The sequence below is a fragment of the Bos indicus x Bos taurus genome, chromosome 9 (genome assembly GCF_003369695.1).
Source record: "Bos indicus x Bos taurus breed Angus x Brahman F1 hybrid chromosome 9, Bos_hybrid_MaternalHap_v2.0, whole genome shotgun sequence".
In the NCBI taxonomy this organism is placed as follows: domain Eukaryota; kingdom Metazoa; phylum Chordata; class Mammalia; order Artiodactyla; family Bovidae; genus Bos; species Bos indicus x Bos taurus.
The window spans coordinates 102666086-102679921 of record NC_040084.1 but is presented as its reverse complement, the minus strand read 5'-3'; the positions used below and the strand labels follow the sequence as shown (position 1 = coordinate 102679921).

Below are 13836 nucleotides of genomic sequence, written 5' to 3'. Positions count from 1 at the left end.
AGGATGAAAGAAAGGAGGACACCTTTTAAAATCTACTTTCAATGAGATTCTGACAGAAATAACGGTTACAACGAGCTAACACCTACTTGGGACTGACTTAAAGGTGAGGGATTTACCAGAAAGTTTGTCTTACAAGAGAAAAATCTGCTTGATTTTACTCAGTGTGACCAAATCAATTCTGAGGTATAAAATTTCACTGTTATTTCCTGAGAACTCGGGTCAAAGATACAACCTTCATTTCCAAGAAATTATGGATGGCAACTAAGTCTATCAACCAAATGTTGGTTAGTGACAAACAGCAAACCAAGATTTATTTAAATGTTGAGTTGTTATGTTAAGAAAACAATCACTAAAGCAGATTTTACTAAAATAAAATTGTTACCTATATATTAGTATATACGCTAAATAAAAATTGGAAGGGTACGCATGAAAATGTAAACAGCGCTTATCCTTTGGTATCAGAACTACAGAGAATTTTTATCTTTTTCGATTTATCTTTTTATACTTAGTTTATAACAAACAGAAACACAAACTACTTTTGTAATGGAGGGAGAATGTTGTCTTTTATACATATGCCCACGGTCTCGGTTTACCAGATTCTAGCAATACAGCAGAGAGAAAGTCAGCCCATGTTCAACTCCCATGTAAAGCACATCTGTCCATGTGAGCACCACATCCGGGCCCGCGTGACCTGCGAGCACTCACACGGGCGATGCAGTAGTCCCTGGGATTCTCCTTCTCCAGGCCGTACTTCTCCAAGGCTTCGGCCACAGCAAAGTCCGCAGGGTCTGTAGTGGACAGCAGGATCGTCTTGTAGGGAATATTTGGTTTTAAACTATCTGCGTAAATTCTCAATGTTCCACCTGAAAAAAAAAGTTTGACATCTTTAAACACAACTTTTATTTTACTCCAAAAACAGAGAGCAGTACACAAATTCCAGCCCCACTTCCTGTTAAACAACACACACGGCAGGGCCCTGCTGGCCCAGTGACCCTTAGCCACAGAGAACGAGAAACAGTTCTGTGTGGTAAGGCTGCGTGTGTCCTCTCCTCGAGCCCACGCTGCTTCCATATCTGCTCTCGGTAAAGGACGGAAAGGAGCATCCTGAGCGCTGCCTCTTCTCCACCTGCTTTCCTACATCGTCACCTGCACCAAGCTAGACACCGACCTTCCCCAGTTCCTCGACTTCCTGACCAACAATCTGAAACTTATCCCTTCTACCTGCGAACTCATTTGGGAGGAAAAACTGTGAACTAGAGCAGAGCAATTTGGATACCCGGAGGTTTTCTTCTTTGTATGTTTCTCTTTAATGGACTCTTTTACATGTTGTATTATTGCTGTTTTGGTGTCATAATTTGCTTTCTACTTACAAGATTTTTAAGCCCTACAATTTTAAGTCTAGATAAAAGACTCCCACCTTTAAGTTAAAGACTGAGAATAAAGATCTGTGCACCTCAACTCAAACTCTAAACTTCTGTGACTCCCGCATCTGCTAAATTCTAATGCAGTTATTCTGGCTACTGAATGCTTCTTACACTCTTTGCACACAAGTCTGGCACACACTGCATCATGACAACCTGACAACAATAAAATAATTCTGGTCTCCTAAGATAATCAGCAAGTCCAAGCTAGCATTAGAATGCAGACTTGCTGACATAGGCCAGGAGGCAAGCTATCTACAGACTCACAGGGACGAAGCCCCCCCCCCCGGCTCAACAATAAGGACAGAGCCCGGACGGGTCACTGTCACAGGCTCTCAACAGCTTGTAAAGGGTAGAAATTAAGGGGAGAAAACTAACAAGAAGGAGAAGTAAAAACTGTAGATCCTTTAGAATGAGTCTGAACTTCAACGGCTGCTAGTTTAACACAAGTAGATACAGACCAATGTATGTAGACCCACAGTATCCACAAAACCTACAAGAAACACAAAAACTCCAAAGAAGGAAACACAAGAATACCACTAAAGAAAATCAACAAAATACAAGGGAAGGAACAAAGAAACGAGTGGAGGAAAACTACGTACACTAGCAGAAAACAAGTAATAACGTGGCAGTAAGTACACAGCTATCAGTGATTACTTCAAATGTCAACAGACTGAACGTTACAAGTAAAAAACACAGGGCGGCTGACTAGATAAAAAAAAGAACCATCTACGTGCTGCTTATAAGAAACTTCCTTCAGAGCTAAAGACACAAACCAACTGAAAGTGAGGGTTAGGGTTAGGGTTAGAAAAAGACAATCCATGCAAACAAACGACAAGAAAGTAGGGGCAGCAATAATGATAAAGGGATAAATATACAAGATGCTGATACACTCATTCACACGCATGTGCCTGTACGTGAACCCCTGACTGTATGAAGCTGATCTGAACAGGCATGGGGAGAGGGCCTGACGGTAACACAACAGCACCAGGGAGCCTAACACCCAACTCATCCAGGGACAGGTCAACAGACAGACAAATGGATTCAGTCTGATCTAAGAGGTTTTCACTGTAAAAGCATAATACCACAGAATCAGCACAACAGAAACAGACGTCTCCTTAATCTCTGAGGAGGGAGAGACAGGCGAGAAGCTAACATTTTAAAAGTCCTGCTGGCAACTATAACCCGTCTATATAAATACACGTTTAAAGCTAAGGGAGGATTGCTCCCCTTTTGGGGAGATGTACAAAGCATGGCCCACAGAGCAGAAGGATCCAGGGCAGCACACACGGCTCCCAAGGCTGTTCACAGGAAGCTGAAGTGGAAGGGCTGACCCCACGGGCATTCTGAAGTCACTCACACTTGGGAGGCATCTGAGTGCTAAAAATACTCTCCAAGGTGCAGAGACAGAGGCTGCTGCAAGTGACGACTTCTGACCCGCTGTGAAGGGAGCGGGACAGTGTGTGTGAGCTCCTCCTGAGAACCCGGGGGACCCCCTGAGGCTAAGAGACCGGCAGAACGACAGACTCTGCTTTACTCTCTTCCCACCCTGACATCACACCAACCCAGCAGACAGGAGATTAAAGGGATACATTTCTCTAGGTTACTTATTAGACACAAACCGACAGAACACTTCAACTTACTCTATTTAACTGTCTCAGTATTAACACAAACGGCTGTTGTACCAACACTCTGGTTTCTCAGGGCTTCCTGGAAGGTTGCACAGGTTCCCTGGACCGCAACCATCCCTTGAGCAGACAAGCCCTCCTCTCCTGGATGTTTGCCGTTTCTCCTCACCCTCCAGAGGTTTATCCTGTTTCCTCTGTCTGCTCCTCAACAACGGCCTTCATTCCAGGTCTGTATTACCTGCAGCAAGTGTCTTCCATGCCCAGTGACACCGCTGACTGGTTCTCAGTCACCAGGCTGGCACCCAAGTGAATGCGGGCTTCCCCTCCAGACGGCCCTGGACCCCGCAGACCCACAGCCATCCAGCTGAAAGGCGCCGGCTGCCTTCCTTCCTCTGCGGGCGCTTGCCCCTGCTTTCTCTCCTACGGCCCGGCCATGAGCGCCGGGTCCGCCCTCGGGCTGCTCTCGCGGCGGACGCCGGCGCCTGCTTCCAACCGCAGCCCCTCACGTGGACCCTCTGCTCCGCTCTCAGAGCCACCGCCCGGATTTGAGGCGTGGGTACACTGGACGCTTTCTACTGATAAGCCCCCAGCTTGCATTTTTCCGACATTTTTCCTAAAACGTTTACATTTTTCCTTCCTCATCTTTGTAGTTCCTCGCTTCTTCCTCCTCCTTTTTCAATGCATGTATTTTTAAGTCATTTCAAATCCCTGCTGGAACAAGACAGGATAGGTCTCAAAAGCCATCTATTAAATTATTTATAGAATAAGAGTCTCTCAGCGCCCTAGTTTTTTGTCACCGACACTACAATTCCCATGAAACACATAATGAAGACTCAGCTCCTAAAGGCCCTAATCGCCACAGGAAAGGCCGACGGCGCCGCCTCCGAAGCACCGCAACGTGCCCCTGTGGGAGAGCCAGGGCCGACGACCCACCAGGACGGGCGCTTTCAGGAAAGGCCGCGTCAGCGACACAGCCTTCCAATACAGAGCCTTTCTCAAACAAACGATTGTCTATTATTTCCTAACAAGCGAAACTACTGAGGAACTAACTTGTGACTTTACCACACGTATTCACACACATCAGGCGCGTCACTGGACGGCAGCACTCCCGTCAAGCGCAGCAGCGGGCGCGGCGCGCGTCAGGCGTGTCACTCGACGGCGGCGCACGCGTCAGGGATAAGCGGGCGCGGCGCGCGTCAGGCGTGTCACTCGACGGCGGCGCACGCGTCAGGGATAAGCGGGCGCGGCGCGCGTCAGGCGTGTCACTCGACGGCAGCACTCCCGTCAAGCACAGCAGCGGGCGTGGCGAGCACCACTAGACGCCGCCGCACGTCAGGGGCGTCACTAGACCCCAGCACTCGCGTCAAGCGCAGCAGCAGGCGCGCGCGTCACTAGACGACGGCGCATGTCAGGGGCGTCCCTAGACGGCAGCACGCGCGTCAGGGAGAAGCGGGTGCGGCGCGGGGCCCGTACCCGAGTCTGGCCGCCCGTCCGAGCTCCGGAACTCCTGCATCCTCCTCTCCAGCTTCTGCTGCCGCCGCCGCTTCATGACCACCTCAGGGTTGGAGATGGTTCGCGTAAAGCTGGTCTCAGGCATGTCTTTGTAGACCTCAGCGGCCAGGCGAGAATTCTCACTGTGGGGAGAGAGGGAGTAGCCAGACACACCAGGTTTCCATTAGAGACCGGCTCACCGGACTCACACGGCGCGCGTCCTCCAGCCGCTCCCGAACCCTGAGCAGTTCTGCCCTGCCCTGGTCTAATCACGACAGATGAAGTTTCTCTCGGTACAAACTAAACCGCTGAACTAGGCAGAAACTCCTAATTAAAATTTTATAGTTGAGTTTACAGAACTTGAGATTCATTAATAAAACTAAAAGAAAATACGTTTCAGTTATTTCTACAAGGTTTCTCTATCTCAAAGAGATTAAGTGATACAGCATTGCAACCACAAGAAATAAAGAAATGAATATACTTTAGCAAAAATCTGTCTTCAAATTATGTATGCATGCTCAGTCGCTCACTCATGTCCAACTCTGCGACCCAGTAAGTCTTGAAGAACTCACACGGCGTGATTCTTTAACAACTGAAAGACTGAAAAAGGAAATAGCTCCTGAAGTCCCTACAGTGAGTCAAGTGTATAGAATGATGAGTTGAAAAGTAAATATTTAGGTAAGACCAATATACTTGACTAAATTTTGATAAATATACTTTAAAGATTTCATAAAAATCATAAAATAATTTCATTAAATCAGTTAAGCTCTGAATCTATCAAGTTGAACTTAACTCATTTTAAGTAGCTTACTTTCTTAACACAAGTAATTGATCATCCTGTACACTAAATTAACAGAATGGCTATAGCCTAAGTTTTAAAGTCTGCTCTTCCTTGACATTTTTCATGTGAGCAACCTTTGTGTACAAGTTCTTCCTCTTGCATAAATACACTGAGTAGAGCCTTACTATGTAATATACTATACTCAAGAGTTCACGCTCATCACACAGGCATCTCTGCCTAACAGATTAAGACCTAAACCCACTCTGATGCAACCCACAGCGGGCTCCAACCCCACTCTAAAATAAACATCCTTCACTGACAAACGGGCAACATCCTCAAGACACATGGAACACTTAGAATCAATCAAAATATGGGGAAAGACTTGAAGAGGTTGCTGCAGCAGAAGTGCATAAACAGTTCACAAGTGTGCAGAGAAATGGCCGTGTTAATGGTAAAGCAAGCTGTGCTGACTGGCGCTCACACACACTGCAGGGACCAGACACTGCTCTGATACCCTCGGCAGTCCTAAGGGAGGCATGAGGGGCCTGCGGGCTGGAGACCCTTGTCTGGCAACACAAGCCTGCCACAGTGTATCTGAGCCATTCTTCTGGAATATTTCCTAAGGAAATATTCAAACAAGTCCTCAAAACTAGAAACAAGGACATTCGCTGGAGTGGATGCGGTCAACACCAAGACAAGGCGGTGGCCCTGGAAAAAGCACTTGATGATGGAATGAACTGACTGAGCTGAACACCAATGAGGCTACACGGAGGCCAGGAGATGCCGTGAAGAGCAGAGGCCAGGTTCTCCTCACGCCTCCCTTCTGTCACCCCCTCGGCTCCGAGATCCGAGGCGCAAGTCCCTTCAGACAGGTGAGCACACCTGTGCGGGGGCCGGTACACAGGAAGGAGAGGGGCTGGGTGGGCCCGATGGCGCCTCTGAGCTGAGACGGGGACACCAGCTTTTCTCACCAGTCTTGCCAACCTCCCATCAGGTGTTACGCGTATCTGAGGTATCTGAGAAACCACTGCTGCCTTAAGGACTGGAACAGCAGCAAGGGAAGGGAAGGCAGGCAGGGATGAGGAGAATCTGACCCCATGGTTCACCGGGAAAGGCAGCCCCGTTCGCGGGTTCCCCACGCTAAGATGAGCAAGCACCGCAGACTGGCAGCGTCAGCAACACACGCTGCTTGGCAGACGCCTGGATCCCCTCGGCACGCGGAGCCAGGGCACGCTGGCCACTGAGATGAAGTCACCCCTCCCCCGTTTATCTGGGAGTTTAAGGAGGCCTGCTGCGTTAAAAACATTTGGCTTAGAACACAAAGAAACAGGAATATCTCCACAATTAACTTACGTGTCATCCCCAGAGAAAGGTCTGTCATCTTTCTCAGACGCCTGTCTCACTGCCTCTTTTTCTCTCTTCTTTTTTTCCTTCTTCTCCTTCTTTGAGAGAGTTCTCTTAAAGTTCTGGATGACGCCTTCTTTTTCCTGCTTTTCAGGTCCGTTACTTTGAGCCTTCTGATAAAAGCGACATTATCACTCCACCACTACGACACAGAATCACACAGAGCCGTCTATGGGGGTCTAACCGCACCTTACACGCTCACAGAGCCACCTATGGGGGTCTAACCGCACCTTACACGCTACAGCCGAAAACAGCCACTGGGGCAGGGAAGGCCTGGGATGGGAGATGGGCTTTGTCTCGACTGTGCCAACAGGTACATGAGTATGCTGATCCACACTTACACACTCAAGATGTCATTTCACTGAGTGAAAATTTCACCTAAATTCAAACCGATAACCAAGGAAGCAAGCACACAAGAAAACCCAAACCCAGTAAGAAAACTGGGGTGGGAATCACACCAGCTTACTTATCATTGTTAATAAATAAAAATCCAAATAATTAGTAACTTAAATGAATGGAACCTAATGGATATACAGAAATAACCATTTGAAACATTATCTACTTTATAGATTTCCTTTAACATCAGAAGAAATGTCAAGAATAGCCCTAAAAAATTGGCTTTTATGAAGCAAAGTTTTAAGTATTGTGTTTATGCAAAAACTTCTAATTTCTTTTCCAGATCTTTTTTTTTTTTTTTTTTTTTTTGCTTATTCTTAATTTATACCATGATCTGCCTGAAGAAGACACAGAAACAAATTATTTTTTATATGACTTAATAGGCTGGCTGGTAAAGAATCAAAAAAAATAAGTGATTATTTCATGGGGAAAGAAAACTGCCTTCAGCTGTACCAGCGAGCACCTCTGTCTCCGTGCAAGCTGCCTGGGCCCCGTCCAGTCGCCACGACCCCAGGAAGGGCTCCACTACACACTGAGCGGGACCCGGGCCACCAAAAGGCACACCAGCTGAAATCGTGTGCTTAGTCTCTCAGTCGTGTCTGACTCTTTTCGACTCGGTGGACTGTAGCCAACCAGGCTCCTCTGGCAGAAAAAAGTTATCCATTCTTATTTCGTATATGTTTACCACAAAGGCGACAGGTCCCGGGAGCACAGCTGTGTGTCTGGATTTTCCACATGGGACGCTGACGTCACAGACGCTGAAAACGGCTGCCAGAAGCAAGCAGCGGCCCTCTCCCCAGATCCACTGGGAAAATGAAATGCAGGACTTTTCTCAAAATACCCTTAACCTCTGCCTTTGCTATCACTTGTCAACACTGAATTCTAGCCTGTAAGAGGCCACCCGACTCGAAACAGAATTATAATCATTTTAAAGCTATACCTGTATTTCATAAAGCTCTATCTGTATTTCTTTGCCACATGAAAAGAAGCGGCACAGGAATTCCAGGTGTCCTACGAGCTGAGAAAGTTTTAGACTCACTCTATTACAGCACCCAAAGAAACTCAAGGAAGTTTACGAAGTATTAACCTTCCATGTGATAATACAAAAAAGGTCTTAAACGTGCCTTACTATTAAGCTGTATCTCCAAGTTCACAGATAAATAGGTTATTCAAATTTTATTTTCCCTTTTGATTCTTATTAAAACATATTTCAACTTTGTAATTTGGGGGAAAAAAACCTGAAGCTAATTCCTTGATCATGAAGTCTCTGACAACAGTTTACATAATTCTTCGAAAAGGAGAGAATAATATTTGGGATTATTTCGTGAAATAGAGGATGAAGCAGGGATAAGCTGGGCTACTCTTACAGTACTTTCCAGGAGGAAGGTAAAAGGGCAGTTTAGGGAGAGAAGCGAAGAGCAGAATGAGCCCCGGGACCCTCGATCAGAGGTGGCCCTGGAGCAGCATCAGCGAGACCCCCGGCTCTCACCTTTGCAGGAACAGCATCGTTCTCGTTCTTAAGGACAAACCTGCCCTCTCGGTCATCTTTATTCCAGTTCAGCTGCACCACCAGGGGTTTCTCATCTATATCCAATCTTCTTTCTTCTTCACAACATGAAAAGAAAAAAAACAAACAAAAAGCCATGGTTATTTAATGGCACTAGTCAATACAACATTACTACATTCTGATACACAGTAAATTTTATAGACGAAAAATGTCTTGTAACCTTCATTACTTGCTGATAGACTGAATGTAATTTAATTCCTCTCATGTGGAAGTGAGCGTTTCAATGACTAATTCAGGATTCTGGTGCTACTATATGTATACCTATCACGTGTCCAGTGCCAGAGATGGCCAGGCACAACTTCCTGACAACATTTAGAATCTAACCAGGAAAATACGAGAAATATACATGGACTAGGAAAAAAACACATGTAGGGCCTTGCTATATGTTTATTTCTGTAAATCAAGTTCTCTCAGATACAACTGGAAAACGAGACATTCCACTGATGGATGAGGCTCTTCTCACCTCAGCGTTACGTGCCGACGAGACGTGGCCCTGCCCGGCCAGCATCCGTCCTGGCGTGACCCCTACCCTCCTCCTCCCACCTGTGTCCTGCCTCTGGCTCCAAAACGCTCAGTGCTCTACCCTCACACCCCTCCCGCCAGCAAGCACCACCCCACCATTCTCTAGATAAAGGGCTAAGAGTCTACTTCCTTCCTTATTTGAAATCTAAAAAGCTCCTGGCAGCTCCCCAAGGGCCCCCACACCTGACCGCATACTAGGAAATGAGAGCTGGCAAAGATTATCCAGGCAAGAGGGCAGCAAAGATGGGCAATCACTGTGGTAAAGGAGGCGGGATCAACCGGACGAATCCAGAAGATTTACAGAGGCCTCAGCAAGCGTCACAGATCAACAGCAATGTTAACTATCAGAATACAGGACAAACCAACTCTGAAGTATTATTGTATCAACAATACAATAAATCGGAGTCATATATTGGAGATTGGGCCAAGAAGTTTGAAATTCCTGCTTCAAACCAAAATTACCAAGTTGCTCAAGTGGCAAAATTTGCACTGGGTCGAAATCCCTCATAGCACATTTTTAGAGAATGAATATTCAGGACAATTAAGTCTAAACTGTAAAACAGCAAAGAAGGAGCTGCCCTGAAACACATGTGCCAGACAACTGCATGAACATAAATAAGTCAGGGCCCTGCTACAGTCTACATCACGTGTGCCTGACAACTTCATGCAGAAACAGTCAGGGCCCTGCTACAGTCTACAATCTACATCACGTGTGCCTGACAACTTCATGCAGATACAGCCAGAGCCCTGCTACAATCTGCAGTATCCTCTGCTCAAGTTAGAACAGCAAAAGCCTTTAGTTTTATAACTGACTTCACACAAGAAATTCTAATGTGGAAAAGGGCTGCGAGTGGCATTTCCACGGTACTGGGCCAGCGCTCTGTCCCACACGGGCTGAGGTGCCAGGGGCTCACTAGGCACATGTCACCCCTCCAGGGAACACGAGCTGAACCTGCCAGACACGGCAGGAACCACTGGTCCCTGCGAGGCTGAGCACCGTCCCTCCTGTGGGCATCCCATCCATGTCAGGCGGGTTTGCTATGACTGGGAACGGCATGAAATCACCGGTTTTCCTTTTATGTGTACTATTTTCCCAAATAACCAGCAAGCTGTTAAGAACATAAATCCTTATGAACTTGTCTGGATCTACGCAGTAAAATAAAGTGTTAAGTATTTCCTTTGGCCTGGGGATGCCACAAAAACTTCCTGACACACTATGGGCTCTGTGACCCGAAAAAGACTGAGGCCCTGCGCCGAGCCCGCTCCTCTAGGACTCACACCCTCGGCCTCCTCCTCTCTGAGGCCCCGCGCCGGGCCCGCTCCTCTAGGACTCACACCCGCAGCCTCCTCCTCTCTGAGACCCCGAGCCGGGCCTGCTCCTCTAGGACTCACACCTGAGGCCTCCTCCTCTCTGAGGCCCCGCGCCGGGCCTGCTCCTCTAGGACTCACACCCGCAGCCTCCTCCTCTCTGAGGCCCCGCGCCGGGCCCGCTCCTCTAGGACTCACACCTGCGGCCTCCTCCTCTCTGAGGCCCCGCGCCGGGCCACACGAGGTACAGGACATAGGCAGGCCAGCCTGGCTGAGCGTCACCTAGGGGACAGGGCTGGGGCTGGGGAACAGACACCTGCTTGTTTACACACCTTCCTGGTCACTTCATCCCATACAAGTAACTTATCTTACTTTTTAATTAAAAACAAATCTAGCAACGGAAGTTTAAGGAAAAAATATTCTTAGAAAAAAAAAATCAAGCCCATTCCATTTTTAGATCTCAAATCCCAACCGTAGATGTCATTCCAAAGACCTCACGTGGTGCTGTTCAAATGACCAACGGTGCAGAAAGAAGAGTGAAAGGATGAGAAATACTATCCTCCTCTCTGTAAGCTTCGTACGAAGATTCTGAGGTAAAAGGAGAACTCAGCCTCAGAGAAAACATCCAAAATCGGGACCATCCTCTCCTGTCAAATCTAGTCGAGGTACAATGTATGCAGGTGGTGCCCCAGTGAGCTTGAAAGAATGATCCGTTTCAAACAAAGAAAGCTATACTTCGGGAAGAAAACTAAATAAATAATGTTCAAACAGGTTTTGTGGCTAGAACTTAAATAGGTATTAAAATAAGGTTTGTGCTATCTGTAATTCTTTATTTACAACATTAACTGGATTTTGCTATCTTCTTTTTTCTGCAGGTGACTCAGTATTTCCAAAGCACTCATAAACATTTAAACATTTCTACATTCCTAAACAGTTCAGCCTAAATTGCCACATGATATAGGATATTTTCAGAAACTTCAAACCTTAAAACAAGGAGAAGAGCTTCCTCACGACCCCTGTTCTTCCCAAGAACACGGTTCCTGTTCCACAGGACAAAGACGCTACAGCAAGACTGACGGTCCACACTCACAGCAGTGGGCTACTTCCGGCTGTAGCGCTACAATCTACAGACAGAGTTACACGAAGTGTTTCTGCAAAATCAGGCAGCCCCGTGTATCATCAAGGTATGTTCCAGACCTGGAGAATTCAATGAAGCACTGCACTCCTCATCTCTGGAGGAGAAGGCAACTCCCCAAACTGCACCTGCGAGGAACCTGCTGGAACACCTCACAGACACTCGAGCGTTGCTCCGTTTCACTGCTCCCTCGGAACAGGACGGGGCAGCGGTGCAGCTGGGCCCCAGGAAAGTGCGCGCCTCGCGCCACGGCCCGCGGCCGCCTGCACACTGACCTCCGCTGACGTGCACCTCGTAGAGCGAGTACTTGGGGGACGACAGCATGCGCATGTCGGGGCGGAACTTCTCGGCCAGCGTCTCCAGCACGTCCTGGGTGGTGGCGGTGCTGGACACCCGGATGCATTTCGTGGCGAAGTTCCCGGCGGCTTTATCTTGAAAATAAAACCTCATCACTCCGTGGAACTCCAAATCCTGAAAGGAGAATGAAATGATACATCTTTGAAAAAACCATAGCCTATAAAAAAAAGGTGTCTTCAAATTTAGTCAAGTGACTTGGGACGAGCTATTTACAGTCTGCCTCCCCCTGCGTGGCTCAAGCGTCAGGTCCGGCTGCAGAGCACCTGTGTCAGCAGCAGCTGCCACTCGGACCGGGGCCCTCAGCTAGGGCCGGGCACCACTTGGTCAAGTCTTTATAACCACCCAGTGAAGCAGATGCTACGATCAAGCCCCAGCCTCAAGATCTGGCCACTAAAACGCACAAAGCCTGAGTATCCCGTTCAAGCAGGATCAAAGCAAGTCTAGAATTAAGCCTGGATGCACAGAACTCCGAGGTGCACACCCATCTGACCCTGAGGGCCCATCTGTCCCGAGATTTCAAAGGGGCAATGCTAACCCCAACCCCAGCATGAATGTGAATGAATGGAAACTCCCTTTGGCTGAATGTAATTGTAAGTATTTTCAGTATGAACTACTCGCCCCAGATCAACAGGCACAATGTGGATTTTTCTTAAAATTCTTTGTTTTTTAATAATCTTACTTCCAGAGAAAAGTACAATGGATGCCAACCAAGACTACTTCTCGGGAGGCTGAAGCCCACACACAGGACCTTGGGAGGCTCCCTCCCGGCCTCCTTTGCTTGTCCAATCAATTACAGGTTTTATTTAGGCAACACTCTTCCTGTCACCATAATATCAGGACTCAGGAGTTCACACCCGGGCAGGGGCCTGCTGCAACACAGAGTACCTGTGTTTGTCTGGTGGGTCACACCTTAGCAGATGATGCTGTGTACCTCGGGACCCCCTGGACACAGCGCAGCTCCCTGCAGACCTCTGCAGACACTTCCAATCCCGAGGCTCCCTGCACGTCCCAGGCACCAAGAGCGCCTCGGCGGGAGTCCTCAAAGCGCCCGTCACGACACGTGACGTCTTCCCACATCCGCGAGCATCCAGAGCCACCCCCGCCCTAAGGGCAGGCAGGGGAGCCCCCCTCACCCTCCTCCTCGCAGAGGTCCCTGCGGCCTCAGAGACCGTCACAGCCACTTCTATCTGCATCCCAACCCGCCAGCCTGCCCTTCCCGGAAGGGCACCCTCCAACGAGTCTTCACCTGAAGGAGAGTAAGGGACAGGGAGTATCAGCACGGGCTTAATGGTCTATTTGAAAATTAAACTGGACAAAGACACCTTTGGGCACATTTCCAGACCCTGGGTTCCTACTGTGTCTGCCCGACTCTGCTGCAGGCCGCCCGCCCCCTGTGTTCCCCCACCCTGGGCTAGGAACGCAAGGATCAGGGCTATGTGGGAAGGACAACCCAAACCACAGATGCCGGGGTGAAGCCAGGCATGGGCGCAGGGTGGCAGCAGAGAAAGCAAGTGAGGAGTTGTCTGTGTCTGGCCCAGACCAAGCAGCCAAAAATCAGGCTGACAATCATTTTGAAAGAAACCTCTATATTGATGCTTTTAAAGAAACAATTCTCCAGGCTCGATCAAGCCTAAATAAAGTAGACTATTAAAAACTACCTTTGATTTGATTTGCACTAAATAAGCATTAATAAATAGCAGTTCAACTTGCCGGGTCTCCTTAACATCACACTGGAACATATAAGCAGAGTCACTACTGGGCGAGTCCCTTAGTAAAGGAACACATTAGCTTTCTGCTCAATTATTCAGCCAGTTTCAGCAGGTGTG

At 48.0% G+C, this 13836-nt stretch overlaps 1 protein-coding gene across 11 annotated transcripts in view; it reads right to left on the bottom strand.

The window, feature by feature from the left end:
• Positions 1–13836, bottom strand: part of AFDN (afadin, adherens junction formation factor) — a 113786-nt gene that overhangs the window by 68185 nt on the left and 31765 nt on the right. For 7 of the 11 annotated variants that reach the window (XR_003512721.1, XM_027552044.1, XM_027552045.1 and 4 more), the window contains exons 2-6: positions 11929–12124; positions 8611–8726; positions 6675–6838; positions 4523–4683; positions 706–863 (exon numbers count right to left, since the gene is read on the bottom strand). Coding sequence is in view for 10 of the 11 variants with exons in the window: in XM_027552044.1 (XP_027407845.1) it covers positions 706–863; positions 4523–4683; positions 6675–6838; positions 8611–8726; positions 11929–12124 (795 nt within the window). In the remaining variant the exon portion in view is untranslated. The remainder of the gene's footprint in view (positions 1–705; positions 864–4522; positions 4684–6674; positions 6839–8610; positions 8727–11928; positions 12125–13836) is intronic. The other 4 variants (XM_027552048.1, XM_027552050.1, XM_027552052.1 and 1 more) reach the window with 2 other exon arrangements.